General features: G+C 43.8%; 1 protein-coding gene across 1 annotated transcript; it reads left to right on the top strand.

Annotated features, from left to right (window-relative positions):
• Nucleotides 1-13,476: 13,476 nt before the first annotated feature.
• Nucleotides 13,477-14,448, top strand: LOC147693481 (olfactory receptor 52A1-like). The gene has a single exon (XM_086936015.1). The coding sequence runs from the start codon at nucleotides 13,477-13,479 to the stop codon at nucleotides 14,446-14,448; it is 972 nt and encodes a 323-aa protein (XP_086792141.1).
• The last annotated feature ends 791 nt before the right edge of the window (nucleotides 14,449-15,239 follow it).

Below are 15,239 nucleotides of genomic sequence, written 5' to 3'. Positions count from 1 at the left end.
GAATATAAATCAAAACGTAGACTGCCAAATGTTTATGTTTTATAAATGTTGAATATTATAAAGTCCCAACATTAAAATAAATAAAAATAAAGACAAAATAAATAAAAGTAGGGGTTAGGTAAGTTGTATGTAGTTAATGCTATGGAACCAAAATAGCATTTCAGTATTGGAGCACTCCCTGTACCCTAACTAAAATAAACGTTTTGTTTAATATGTGTGGGAACTAAATAGTAATCCATGGTTTTGTTCATCTGACTCCAACTTGCAAGGTTTTATGTAATTTTCAAAAAGGGATACAGATGGAGGGTTATATGATAAAACTGCCGCCCTGTAAGTGTTTAACACGGGTATAAAGTCTGGCCCCATGCACCATCTGGAGGAAGGGAGCCCAACAGAGCTCCCTATTAACATAGAGTGCAGCGCTCTCCGTAGGATTAAAAAAATGTGCAAAAATTGGTAAATTACAAAACAAAAGGTTTGTAAAATGGGCTGGATGTGGCGTGATCCCTTGTGACTCCATCCAGATGTTTGTGTGCAAATAACAGAATTCCTTATTAGTGTCAAGTGCAGTTATCCGTAATATTAAGAAGAGTGAGTAAAGTGGCACATTATTTACAAAAAAAACAACATATAAAGTGTGATGGATGTGGCGTGATCTTTTGAAACTCCATCGGATGCTCCTGTGCTAATAATGGAGCTCCATATTAGCGAACAGTGCAGTTTTATCAGAAATTGTATAAAGCCGTCAAAAAGAGGTATTCTCTAAAAAGAATACGTGAAAACTGTGCTGAATGTGGTATAAGCACTTGTAACGTTATCTGGAGCATTGTGTAGTAATGGAAGAGCTCTGTAGTAGCGTGGAGTACAGATTTTTAGAAATAGATCAAAAGTGATGATTCAAAAATATGTAGTTCGGCACGAAAGCATCTCCAGCTGGAAATGGCATAAGCCCCTGTGATTTCCTCTGAAGCTGTTTGTGGCAATTTCCCTAGGCCTTTTGCGCTCTGCAGATTTAAGTTTGGTTTGAGCTGCTTTTACAGAGCAGGAAGGAAGGGTTTGCGCCGCTGCATGGAGTTATTGTTATGGAAGCAAAATTGCATTTTGGTTTTAGAGCACTCCCTGCATACTCATTAAAATAAAAGGAACGCATGCACCATTTAATATAACATCACCCTTGGGAGGAAGGGAGCCCAACTGAGCCTCGTATTAGTGTAGAGTAATTTTTTTTGAAAGATTAAAAAGTGGGCAAAAATGGCATATTTTGTGAAAAGAAAACGTGTAAAGTGCGCTGGATGTCGCATGCTCTCTTGCGACTCCCTCCAGGGCTCTGAGTCCTGTTAATTGAGCTTCCTATTAGCATAAAGTGCAGCCTTGTTTGTTATATTTGAAAAATGGGGAACGCAAACTTATTTTAAGCCCCAGATACTTCCTCCAGAGTTCTGTGTGGCATTTGTCCTGAGCCCTGTGTAGTCTACAGCTTTAAGTTTGGTTTCAGCTGTTTTGAGAGAGCAGGAAAGAAACGTTAGAGGCGCTGCATAGAGTTACTGCTAATGACGCAAAATAGCATTTTGGTTTTGGAGCACTCCCTGCATGTTAATTAAAATAAAAGGAACGCGTCCCCATTTAATATAGCATCACCCCTGGGAGGAAGGGAGGCCACCTGAGCTTCATAATAGGTAGGGTGTAGCTTTTTCCGTAAGATTCCGAAGTGGGCAAAACGTGGTATTTTGTACAAGGAGAGCATGAAAAGTGCGCTGGAGATGGCATGGGCCTGTGTGAGTCCATCTGGAGATGTGTGTGCTAAAGTGCAGCCTTCTTTCCGAGCCTTTTGTGCTCTGCAGCTTTACGTTCAGTTTGAACTGTTTTGAAAGAGCTGGAAAAAAAGGCTAGTGGAGCGGCTTAGAGTTACTAATATGGAAGCAAAATAGCATTTTGATTTTGGAGCACACCCTGCAGGGTAAATAAAATAAAAGGAATGTGTGCAGCATTTAGCATAACATCTAAGAAATATAGTATTAAATAATGTTGTATTATAGAAACTAAACGAACAATGATGGCCAGGGGAACAATCCAGAGCACTGACCTGTGTATTTTTAAATTGTCAATGAGGCCACAAAGAAAGTTTACAATTGCCCACCTCAGAGCATGGTTTGCCACCAATAAACTACAAAAATTAAACTTCACACAAAAGCAGCTCTAAGAGGCAATGTAGACCTTAAACCAAGTATATAGCAGAGATGCCAAACACAAACACTTTAGAGCGAGAGGAGATCTTTAGTTTTCTGATCCTTTATTTCAGAAATTAAGATGTAGAACAAGTACAGCCACATAGGTACAGTCAACGCGTTTCACCCTTTGTGGGCTTCTTCAGGGCATCCAGAACAAGGGAATTATTCCTGTGGACGATTGGGTCCTGTTTTCATAAAGGTTACAGGAGCAAAGAGTACAGCTCACTGTAAATTTTTGGAGAGGTCCTTAATGTAAATCAATCCAATTATCGGCACGGTTTAGATATCTTTTTCTTTGAAGAAGAACATCGCAGAAAGATATATAATATTGCAAGCGTACACATTTTCAAGTGGGAAGCCTGTCCCGGCTGTAGTACGGCCTGGACAGCAATAGAGAGTATGGAAACGTCCTCCACACCTCACAATTTACCCATCAAGTCCACGGGTATTCCGGCGAGGCAACGTAAAATTAAACAAAGTTTTTTGTGTGTGATATTTTGTATTATAATGGGGAGGCGAGAAAAAAATGTGTTCTGGTAAGTGGTAGCTGTGCACACAAAAGTGAAACAAAATTATAAATTACAATTGTATTATGGTGCAGCGTAGGAGTTTCAGCCAAACATAGAGCATGTCTGGGTGCAACCCGGGGAGGCGGGGGAGGGGACCAACTGAGCTTGATATTAGCTTAGAGTGTCGCTTTTTCCATAAGAGTAAAAAGTGGGCAAAAAGTGGTATTTTGTAAAAACAGGACATGTAAAGTGCGCTGGATGTTACATGAGCCCCTGTGACTCCATTCAGAGCTCTGTGTACCATTAATAAAGTTCTCTTTGAGTGTGAACTGCAGGCTTCCTATTGATATTTGAAAATGGGCAAAAAATCAGGAGCCCCAGAGACTCCCTCCGGACCTCTGAGTGGCAATTTAACTGAGCTCTCTGTGCTCTGCAGCTTTATGTTTGATTTAAACTGTTTTGAAAAAGCAGGAAAGAAACGTTAGAGGCGCTGCATGGAGTTACTGCCAATGAAGCAAAATAGCATTTCGGTTTTGGAGCACTCCCTGCATGTTAATCAAAATAAAAGGAAGACATGCACCATTTAATATACCATCCCGCCTGGGAGGAAGGGAGCCCAACTGAGCCTCGTATTGGTGCTGAGTGTAGCTTTTTCCATAAGATTAAGAAGTGGGCAAACGTGTTATTTTGTAAACGAGAACATGTAGAGTGCGCTGGATATGGCAGGTGACTACATCTGGAGCTCTGAGTGCCATTAACAAAGCTCTCTGTTAGCCTAAAGTGCCGCCTTCTATTGATATTTCAAAATGGGCAAATAATTATTAAAAGCTCCAGAGACTCCCTCCTGTGCCCTGCAGCTTTACGTTTGGTTTCGCTGTGTTTAGAGAGCAGGCAGGAAGGGTTAGTGACGCTGTATGGAGGTAATGCTGTGGAAGCAAAATAGCATTTTAATGTTGGAGCACTCTATGCGCTATAAATAAAACAAAACAATTGGTTAATATTTGTACAAAACAAACAGTAAAGTATGCTTTTGTTGCAGCTGAATGCAGCTGGCAGGGTTTTTACTTAAACTGAAAGGTCGGAGGATGGATTATTACAGTATAAAGCTGCTGCAGGGCTGTTGCAGGTTTAAAGTGATGCTGTAAATTAGCCCCAAGAGGCGGTGTATTTGTAACGGTAAATAATATGAATAGTTATTATTTTACTCAGAAGAAGGAAATGTGAGGGACGCAGCGTAGGAGTTCAACAGAAATACAAAGACTGGTTGTGTGCACCCGTTGGAGGGAGGCAGCCTAATAGAGCTTCTATTTACCGTACATTGAAGCTTTTTCAGTAATATTGCGAAGTGTGGACAAAGTGGTAAATTGTAAACAAAAAAAGAGATTTAAAGTGCACTGTGACTCCAGCCGGAGCTCTGGGTGCTGTTAATAAAGCCGTCCATTACTGTAAAGTGCCGCCTTCTTTGTGAAAATCAAAAATGGAGACAAATCATTACAAGCCCGAGAGACTCCCTCCGGAGCCCTGTGACACAATTTCTTTGAGCCGTCTCAGCTCTGCAGCTTGAATAGAGAGCAGGAAGGAAGGGCTAGCGAGGCCCTGTGGAGGTACTGCTACTGAAGCAAAATAGCATTTTAGATTTGGAGCACGCCCTGCATGTTAATTAAAATAAAACGAACACATGCACCATTTATTATAACATCAAATAAATACTTTTCTAACTATTGTATTATAATGGGGAGACAAGAAAAAAATGTGTTCTAGAAAGTAGCAGCTGCGCACACAAAAGTGGTAGATTTTTTTTAATTACAAATATAATATAGTGCCGTGTAGGAGTTGGCCATACCTGCGTGCACCCCTGAGAGGAAGGGAGCCCAACTGAGCTTGCTATTTCTGTGTGAAAAGATCTTATTTTAGATTAACAGCCCCTGACGTCGCGACGGTGAATGGGTTTAAATAGTGTCAATTGCCCCAAAAAATCATCATATGTTAGGATGACGCAAAGACTTAAATAACAAGGGGGCATATTATCAAGGGGGTTTATCTCCGCTTTTTTGGCTTTAAAAGCCAAGAAAGCGGAGATAAAATTATCTCCCTATTACCTAGCTGTTGCTAACACCAGTTAGCGACAGCTAGTAGGAGATAGCGACCATCTTGGGCCCCACTTTGCATGTCAGTAATATTTATCACTAATGACAGGCAAAGTGGGCGTGCCAAGATGTTAGCAACTGGAAACAGTCGCTCACATCGCTATCTCCTATTACCAGCTAATGGAGATATTCGTGCTAAGCACGAATATCTCCGAAAGCTAACACCTGCCCTGAGCAGTTCTTAGCCATGTTATCCAATGGGAGGTGGAAACATGGCTAAGAGCATTAGCTCGGTAATGCATGAATATCGCGGACTTTTCAGCGATATTCATGCATTGCGGCCAATTTTTATCGCATTTGCGATAAACCTTGGTAATACCAAGGTTTATCTGCAAAAAAAATCGCCGCAGCTCAGCAGTAATTTTTTGTCTCTAACCAAGCAATAGTGATAATTATCACTATTGCTTGGTAATATGCCCCAAGGTTAGAAACAGTGGGACCGATTCACAGAACTCAGGGGCATATTACCAAGCAATAGCGATAATTATCGCTATTGCTTGGTTAGCGTGAAAAAATTATCGCCGAGCTGCAGCGATTTCTATCGCAGATAAACCTAGGTATTACAAAGGTTTATCGCAAATGCGATAAAAATCGGCCGCAATGCATGAATATCGCTGAAAAGTCATCGATATTCATGCATTAGCGAGCTAATGCTCTTAGACATGTTATCCACCTCCCATTGGATAACATGGCTAAGAACTGCTCAGGGCAGGTGTTAGCTTTTGGAGATATTCGCCCTTAACTCGCGAATCTCTCCAAAAGTTGGTAATAGGAGATAGCGATGTTAGCGACTGTTTCCAGACGCTAACATCTTGGCACGCCCACTTTGCATGTCATTAGTGATAAATATCACTGACATGCAAAGTGGGGCCCAAGATGGTCGCTATCTCCTTCTAGCTAGGTAATAGGGAGATCACTTTATCTCCGCTTTCTTGACTTTTAAAGCCAAAAAAGCGGAGATAAACCCCCTTGATAATATGCCCCTAACTTAAGACAAAATCCTAAACTTACTACTTTTGGTATTCACAGAAGTTAGGATTTTGTCTTAAGTTTGTCTTAAGATAGACTTAAGACAAAATCCTAACTTAAGTCTCACTTAAGTCTGTTTTAAGACAAACTTAAGACAAAATCCTAACATCTGTGAATACCAAAAGTAGTAAGTTCAGGATTTTGTCTTAAGTTAGTTCTGTGAATCAGGCCCATTGTAAGTGATTTGGTCACAATAACAGGATGTTTAGCAGAGGCTGTGATTCTGACCTGGTTTCCTGTGTGATCATTTGCAGATGAGGTTGTATCTGCTCTCCAAAATGCCCCAAAAGTTGAGTTGCCCCTTGCCTGCAGGGTGTAGAACAAAAACACAAAACTGTTTTCCATAGCTCACACTCTCTATGTTAACATTGTATTTTAATAAACAAAAGTAAAAGATGTGGGTGCCGTGGAGAGGCTAGGGGAAACAATAAAGTAAGAGGGGAGAAGGAGGAAGAGGCTGGGAGGGCTGGTATGGGAAAACTAGCATCATGTTGTAGACCTTTTGTACACCGCACACCTGTCCCTTATATGGCCACACCTAATATTTTTGTATTAAAACCACTAGGGCTAGGAAGTGCCATGCTCACAAATAGGAAGTAAAAAAATACCAGTGAAAGGCATTTTTTAGTAAGATGTTTTCTGAAATACATAGTTTTTTAGAAATCGAAATTAGAAAGTACTTTGTTGACAAATGACTTTAGCAATGACTGGTGTTTGTTTGTAGCTGTTTTTTTGTCATAAAAATGGCCATACAGGCATATTGACTAAAGTCAAATTAATGCCACAAATAAAAGCACACACGTTGGATGTGTTCCCTCGGGTAAACTCGATGTTGAAATAGTACAACACCATATTATTATTATTATTTAACTTTTAAGGCGCACAGCTACCCGTAATGGGTTTCCCTGTGCCAAGGGACAGATTTAAAGAGGGAGGGGAGAGGAACTGTAGATCATTGTCAAAAGAGCCAGGTCTTGAGTCCTTTGCGGAAACGGGAAAGGTTTGTTTCAGTTTTTAAAGCAACGGGCAGGACATTCCAGGGCTTAGGACCAAGGTGGGAAAATGAGCGGTCGCCCATCTTCACCAACCTAAATCTCGGGATCACAAAATCACCTTTACCTGAAGATCTGAGGGAACGAGTAGGATGGTAGGCTTGGATGAGTTCTTGTAGGTATTTAGGGGCCGTGCCTTGTTTAATCTTAAATATGTAGCAGAGAGCCTTAAACTTGATTCGGCTGGCAATCCTAAGCCAGTGGAGATCATAAAGTGATTGAGAAATGGTGCTCTCCGTGGAACATGACTTAGAAGTCGTGCAGCCTCATTCTGCACAACCTGAAGTTTTTTTAAGGTTCCTTGATCAGCTCCTAAATACAGAACATTGCCATAGTCCTGGCAGGAAACAACCAATGCCTGGACCACCGTCCTCTGACTCGAAGCGGGGAGCATCCAGAGAATTTTGTGGAGCCATCTTAAAATAGTAAAGCAGACAGAAGCCACCTTTACCACCTGCTGCCGCATAGAAAGATTCTCATCAATGATGAATCCGAGGTTGCGGACCTGGGCAACAGATTTGGGGGTAGAGCCCATTTCTTTTGGCCAATGTTGAGGGCCCCATGAATTTCTCCCTTTGCCCAAGATGACAACCTCGGTCTTGTCTCCATTAAGTTTTGGAAAGTTACTTTGCATCCACTCAGAAACCTTAATCAGTCCTTTTACAAGAATAGAGTAAGACCAGCTTCCTCCACAATAGTGGCCAGGGGTCTAATGTAGATATTGAATAGTAAAGGACTCAGGATAGACCCCTGGGGAACACCGTACGCTGAGGAGCAAATTTTGGAGGAGGCTCCTGCAGAAAAAACCTGAAAGGTACGTTTACTTAAAAAAGAAGCCACCCAAGCCAAAGCAGGACCCTCAACTCCTAAAGACCGAAGTGATGCGAGGAGGATGGAATGTGACACCGAATCAAAGGCCGCACTCAAATCATATGTTGCCTATACTCATACTAAGGCTGTGGTGCTTCAGTGGGGGATGTTTTATAGGCTGGGTTAGCCTTTGCTTATGGAAGCAAAACAGAGCGCATGCTCCCTCCCTTAACATTTAATTGAAAAAAAAGAATTACGTTTTTCACTAAGGACTCATTTGCAAAATATACTTGAAATAACAAATAATAAACAGGACATCACCCTGTCTTTAAGGTAACTATTTCACAACTAAAACAAAATGCCAATTAAACAAAACAATGCATTTTCATTTAGAAGTAAAAGACAAAAAAGCGTTCTACAGCTTACACTCGCTCCCTTAACCAATCATATAAAGACAACAAGCCAATAAAAGAAACAAAACAATAATTCTAAAAAATAGCAACGTCAAAATTATTCACATTATTAGTGACTCATCATCCACATATGTCACTTTCCCTTGAAAATTTGCAGACTACTTCTCTCCTATGCACTCACAGGGTTCTTTTGATCTGTCCCACCTTCTACCACCCCTCCCTCAGAAATTCACCTACTACACCTCCACTCCCAGTGTGAAGTATTGCCTAAAGGCCCAATGTGGGCTTATCGGCCACTGCTGCTTCCTTCCATCCCACTGGTGATTCATTTCACATGACCACTGCAGACATGATATATCCACCTTTGCTTGTGGGAATCCCTCCCCTATTTGTGTATGGTTTCCCAAACTCTTCAAATACCTTTAGCCCTTGCTGTTCTCACCCTTCTGCTTCAACCCACTGATAATTATTTTCATAGGTCCAGGACTGGAGAGGGCACAGTGACCCTCTGCTCATTCTCCACCGCCTGCTAATCATTTCACATGCGCACTACAGGTGCATATTATTCCATTGATGGCTCCATTGTCACCTCCTTCTCCACCTACCAAACCTGAGTTTTGGCTAACTGCACTCTAGCCATATTCCCTAGTATTGCAATTTCCCCTCCACATTTTGTTCCATAATAATCTGTATCTCTCAGGAAAGCTCCCTCGCCCTCTAATGCCTGCTCTGCCCCACAGTCAAGTTATGACCAGCCCTGCTCACTCATGAATGCCTGACAACCGAACTCATATTTAAGAGAATTAAAAGTCTGTTTCACAGAACAAACAGTTAATGCAAGGATGTACGAACTCATCTTTGCCAGATGACAATATACTGGATCAATAAAACATATTACTTCTAGAGATTATGCTTATAGAAGCTACCACCCAATTAGGCAACTTTCTTAGAACAATCATAAGCTGAGTTTGAAGTTAAATTAATAGTCCGTAAAACCTTTTACGAATCATGGCTTCAAAGTCTTATAATGTTCAGTTAGTTCATGCCTTTATATTTTACACATCAAAATCTTGATTTGAAGATAAAACAGACCGGACGTCCATGAACCTTATTTTTAAGTTTCGTCTCTTTAGATGGTTGCTCACATATATATTTCCTGTGCTTTCCCTACTGTTATATACATTGTAGTAGAAAAATGGTTAGCGTTGCAGTGAATAAACTCGTAATATGCTTAGGGTCGCAGTGAAGAAACTTGTAATATGCTCAGGGTCGCAGTGAAGAAACTCGTAATATGCTTAGAGTCGCAGTGAAGAAACTCGTAATATGCTTAGAGTCGCAGTGAAGAAACTCGTAATATGCTTAGAGTCGCAGTGAAGAAACTCGTAATATGCTTAGAGTCGCAGTGAAGAAACTCATAATATGCTTAGAGTCGCAGTGAAGAAACTCGTAATATGCTTAGAGTCGCAGTGAAGAAACTCATAATATGCTTAGAGTCGCAGTGAAGAAACTCGTAATATGCTTAGAGTCTCAGTGAAGAAACTCGTAATATGCTTAGAGTCGCAGTGAAGAAACTCGTAATATGCTTGGCGATACCACAGTAGCACTGCCAAGCAAATTGTATTCTCAAGACCTTGCGTCCTCTCGGATACCCGGTGCTCTAATTTCTAATTTCTAATTTCTAATTTAAAACATTTATAAAGCGCAGCGTACACCGAACGGTTTCTTGGAGCTAGTGGAGGGGATTGGCTACAGAGACAGAAGGGAGCCCGGGATTGGGCCGGAGAGGGGGTTTACACGGGGAATGCCTGATTAAAAAGAAACGTTTTTAGATCCTTACGGAAGGATAGATAGTGGGTCGACGCACGTAGGTGGTCTGGAAGGGAGTTCCAGAAAGTGGGGGCCAAGGTGGAAAAGTTGGACCCACCCCACTTTTTGCGTCTGAAGCGTGGGATTTGGAGAAGGGACTTGGAAGAGGAACGAAGTTGTCTAGAGGGAACGTATTCTGTTATTAGTGAGGAGATGAAAGCAGGTGCGGTGCCTTGACGAGCCTGGAACACCATGCAGGCGGTTTTGAACAGAGAACGTTCCTTTATCGGGAGCCAATGAAGCTCCCTGAGGAGGGGTGTGGAGTGGTGGTAGCGTGGGAGACCAAAAACCAGCCGGGCGGCTTGGTTTTGGACCACCTGCAGCCTCCTTAGACTGTATGCTGGTATGCCGTTGTAGAGGGCGTTGGCGTAGTCCAGTCGTGATATGACTAAAGCGGCCATGATCATTTTGAATGCCTGGGGGGAGAAGAAGCGAGCGACAGTGCGGATAGTTCGGAGAGTGAGGAAGCAGGAGGAGACTACGGAGCTGATTTGAGAGTGGAGGGTAAGCTGATTATTCATTTTAACCCCCAGAGTTTTGACCGTGGTAGAAGGAGTGGGGGCGGGACCAAGGGTAGGGGGCCAGAAGAGAGAATTCCAGGGACTGGAAGAACCTCCGGTAAGAACCAACTCGGTTTTGTCCGGATTCAGCTTGAGATGGTTATGGTTCATCCAGTCCCTGATAAATGTCATGGTGTACTGGAAGCTGGAAACAGAGAGGGGAGAAGAGGATAGATCAAAGATGAGCTGGAGGTCATCCGCGTAGTTAAACACGGTGACCTCCAGCTGTTGAAGAGCGAAGATGAGGGGGAAGATGTAGAGATTTAATAGTAGGGGGGACAAGGAAGAACCCTGGGGGACACCACACATGACGGGGAGTGGGATGGTTGTAAAATCTCCGAGCCGGACCGCCTGAGTGCGGTCCCTCAGGAAGGAGGAAAGCCACACCAGGGCTGCTCCCTCAATTCCAGCCGCCTTGACACGGGACAGTAAGATGGTGTGGTCTACTGTGTCAAATGCGGCCGAGAGATCGAGGAGTACCAGGGCCTGGTGTTTGTTATGATCCATACCCTTCCTGAGGTTGTCCAGGACTGATACCACAACTGATTCAGTCGAGTGCCTAGGTCGAAAGCCAGCCTGGCGGGAAGCCAATCCCCCATTGGCCTCTACATGGGTGCTGAGTACCGTGGTGACATAGCGTTCCAGCACCTTGCCCAAGTAGGGCAGCAGGGAGATGGGGCGGTAGTTGGCTGAGATGGATGGGTCAGCGCCAGTTTTTTTTAGGATGGGCACTATGGTGGCTGATTTGAGCGTAGGGGTCACTACTCCCTGCGCTAGGGAGCTGTTAGGAAAGGTAATGGGGGGTTCAGGACAAGAGGAGTAGATTCGTTGGAGAATTCGCGCCGGACAGATGTCTGCCGGAGAGCCTGACTTTACTTTGGGGAGTAAGTCTAGGAATACCTCTTCAGTGATGGGGGGGATGGAGGTGAGAAGGTTTTGAACAGTAGGAGGAGAAGGGTCGACATAGGCTGATGAGGGGGGTGGGATGTTGGCTTTGATGGTAGCGATCTTATTGAGGAAGTAAGTGTTTAGTTGATTACAAAGGGGCTGGGATGGGGGGATTTGAGGTGAAGCCCTGTCGGAGTAAGCCAAGTCCTGCACTATGCTGAAGACCTCCCTAGGTTTGTTTTCGGCAGACATTATTTTGGTTGAGAAATAGGAGGTTTTGGCGGAAATGATTGCGATCTTATAGTCGGCGAGTGATTTCAGATAAAGGGATTTGAGTGAGGGACAGTAATTTTTCCTCCAGTGCCTTTCTGCCTGTCGAGCGGACAGCTTTAGTTCTTTTAGGTGGTCATTAAACCACCTGTTAGACTCCTTTGGTCGCCGGACGGAGATGCGGCGCAGGGGAGCCACTGAGTCACAACCTCTAGCCAACCAGGTGTTGATAGTGTTGGCTTGGGAGTCGGACGAGAGATCAGAGAGGGACGGGGTAGGATTCTGAAGGTGAGACATAAGAGTGGGAAAGTCAACTCTATTCCAATTCCGCGCCCAGGTGTTTTTAGCGTGGGGGACTTTGGATATCGGGTTGAGAGAGACGGAGAAGGAAATAAGGGCATGGTCGGACCAGGGACAGGGGGAGACCGTCACCGGGGAAACTGGAAGATTAAGAGACCAGACCTAGTCAAGAGTGTGACCATGAGAGTGAGTGGGAACAGAGATGTGTGGTATGAAATTTAAAGATGTGAGAGTCTCTGTGAATTCTTTCGAGGCTGTACACTCAGAAGGGTCCGAGGGCCAGTAGTTGAAATCCCCTAATACCAAGACCGAGGCATAATTGACCACCATGTTGGCTAAAAGGTCTTGAAAAGCCGGCAAGAATAGAGGCAAAGATTGGGGAGGACGGTACATTAGGAGACAGGTGATAGGAGGGGAGAGGGCGAGGGAACGAACAGTGAGGAATTCAGTGGAGGAGATGGGGGGAGAGGGGATGGGTTGAAAATTTAGTTCCGACCGAACAATAATCGCCACTCCACCGCCAACCCTACCTGCTGGGCGGTCAGCGCGTAAGGCCACATAGGAGGGGGGGAGGGTAGCCAAGAGAACGGGCAGGGAAGAGTCACAGAACCAGGTTTCGGTCAAGAGCAGTAAGTCAGGCTTTTCAGAATCAAGCAAGACAAAGAGCTCATGATGGTGCTTGACCGCAGACCTGGTGTTAAGCAAGAGGATGGATAGTGACGGGGTGGGAGGGGAAGGGCCGGGTGGGAGAGGGCATTGCGGGGAACAGACGGGCAGAGAGAACGGCAGAGTAGGAGTGGGAGAGGGTGCAATCCCTAGAGAAGTAATATGCCTGCGGACAGAGTCCGAGAGTGGCAAGTGGCCCTGGAGGGTGATAAGCTCCTCAGAGGAGTAGGAGATAAAATTGGCATGGAGTCGTGCCCCTAGCCCCGTCCGGCCGTGGACGGGCGCAGACGGGCTTGCCTTAGGCGCGCCTTCGGCGCGCAGACGTCGCGCCCGCTGCGCTCGTCCGCTGCGCTTCCTACCAAGACACATGCTTTATGCCGATGGGTCGGGGGGTTGGAGGGGGTGTGGCCTCATGGTCTGACCACTGTACTCGGCAGTTAGACCACTGGTGCAGTGGTCTCCGACCTCCACCGCACCTCCACCGCGAGGCCTGTGGACCACCAAACTCGTAATAAGGCCCATTGTCTTGTAGTAAAATTATGATTCATTTCTGCAGTAATCACTTTGATAAAAGTACATTTTAGTCTACAAATGTGCAACAAGTAAAAAATGTCATTTTATCACTATGCTTACATAAATTGTAAGTGAGTTGCTTTCTCAAAATGTTATAAATGTTTACAAAAGTTGATAAACATTCTGCATGTTCCTTTTCACAGCAGTTTGTATCTCCAATCAATAATGTCATGGCCTCTCAAATTGACCTCCAACGATTCCGACTCAAACCCATCCACCTTTGTCCTCCTTGGGTTTCCAGGCCTGGAGGATGCCTACTCCTGGATGTCACTTCCTTTCTTGGTGATGTACTTGATGGCTCTGCTGGGAAATGGAGCCATGCTTCTCCTCATAGTCATAGACAGAGGACTCCATGAGCCAATGTATTATTTCCTCGGTTTGCTAGCCTTCAGTGATGCAGTCGCCTCCAGCTGCATCATGCCAACATTGTTGGGTATTTTGTGGTTCAGTTCTATGATCATACATTTTGAGGCTTGTTTCTTTCAGATGTTTTTTATCCACTTCTTTTCATGTGTGGAATCAGGGGTGCTGATGGCCATGGCTTTTGACCGGTATGTTGCCATATGCAACCCATTGAGATACGCAGCAGTCTTAACCAATCCCACCATATTGAAGATCTACATTGCTATTTTGATAAGAGGTGCTCTCCTTTTTGGCCCTTGTCCAGCACTGGCCAGCAGACTTCCATACTGCACAACCAACGTCATCCATCATTCGTACTGTGACCACATGTCAGTGGTGCAATTGGCTTGTGCGGATACTACGATAAATAGTGCTTGTGGTTTATGTGGAATAGTGTTGGTAGGTTGTTTTGATTTTATATTCATCGCTGTTTCTTATGCTATGATTTTGAGGACCGTGTACAGACTTCCATCTAAGGCAGCACGGAGCAAGGCGATCAACACCTGTACGGCCCACATCTGCATTTTACTCCTGTTTTACGCACTTGGCCTTTTCTCCAATTTCACTCGTAGGTTTTTTCACAATGTGGTACCTTATGTTCACATCCTCATGGCCAACTTGTACCTGCTTGTCCCACCAATGATGAATCCTGTTGTCTATGGAATAAAGACAAAGGAGATAAGAGAGAAAGCATTGAAAATATTTTGTAAAAAAACCCTGCCACTGTCTCCTTGAAACTTCCTGCACTCGCTTGAATATCATTTGTTTTACTACAACTTTCTAGTTTTTTAATTAATGTGCGGCTAATTAAAGCCAATGCAAACAGATAAAACATATAAAACAAGACAGCTTGATGTGGTGCCAGACACTGTCATAGCACACATTTCCTTATGATTTTAAAATGTCATTACAAGCAAATAACACAAACTCTGCCATCAGCACCAGCTGCAATGTGATTTAAAATGTCAGTGCTTAATTATTAAAAGAAAATAATTCATTCCACAGGATAACAAGATATTGCCCAAGTTTTCTTTGAAATGTCAGTGTAAGGTGCTGGTGATTAGTCCCTGAGATGGATAATTTAATTCATTTGGGAGTCACTTCTTTGCAGTCAGGACCAGGCTCATTCGTTTAGGTTTAGAGGGGATGCTGGGTCAGTGCTGGTGAAGGTGCCGAAAAGCCTGAAAAGAAGCTGGAGGTGGATTCTGGGCCCTGACAACATACGGGGCTCAGTTGTTCACCAGGAAACTCAAAACGATGTGCAAAGAGCTCGGGGCCAAAATTAGGTCTGACGACATTAGGTAATGGATGAGTGTACATGGTTTCTGCAATTTAGGGCCCACTAAGTAAAAAAGCCCTTTTGTGAGGATTATTAGGTTTTTGTTAAATATTGTTATTATGTAAAATGAATGCTCATTGAAATTGGGAAAAACAAATTCATGGACCGGGTGGGCTACAGATGGAAGAGATAAGAAGGTAGCCACAGGCGGGTAGCAGATCTAAAAAGGCTGCAGCCGTGTACATGT

Source organism: Lissotriton vulgaris, chromosome 8, assembly GCF_964263255.1.
Source record: "Lissotriton vulgaris chromosome 8, aLisVul1.2, whole genome shotgun sequence".
NCBI lineage: Eukaryota > Metazoa > Chordata > Amphibia > Caudata > Salamandridae > Lissotriton > Lissotriton vulgaris.
This window is presented reverse-complemented; position numbering and strand designations above follow the sequence as displayed.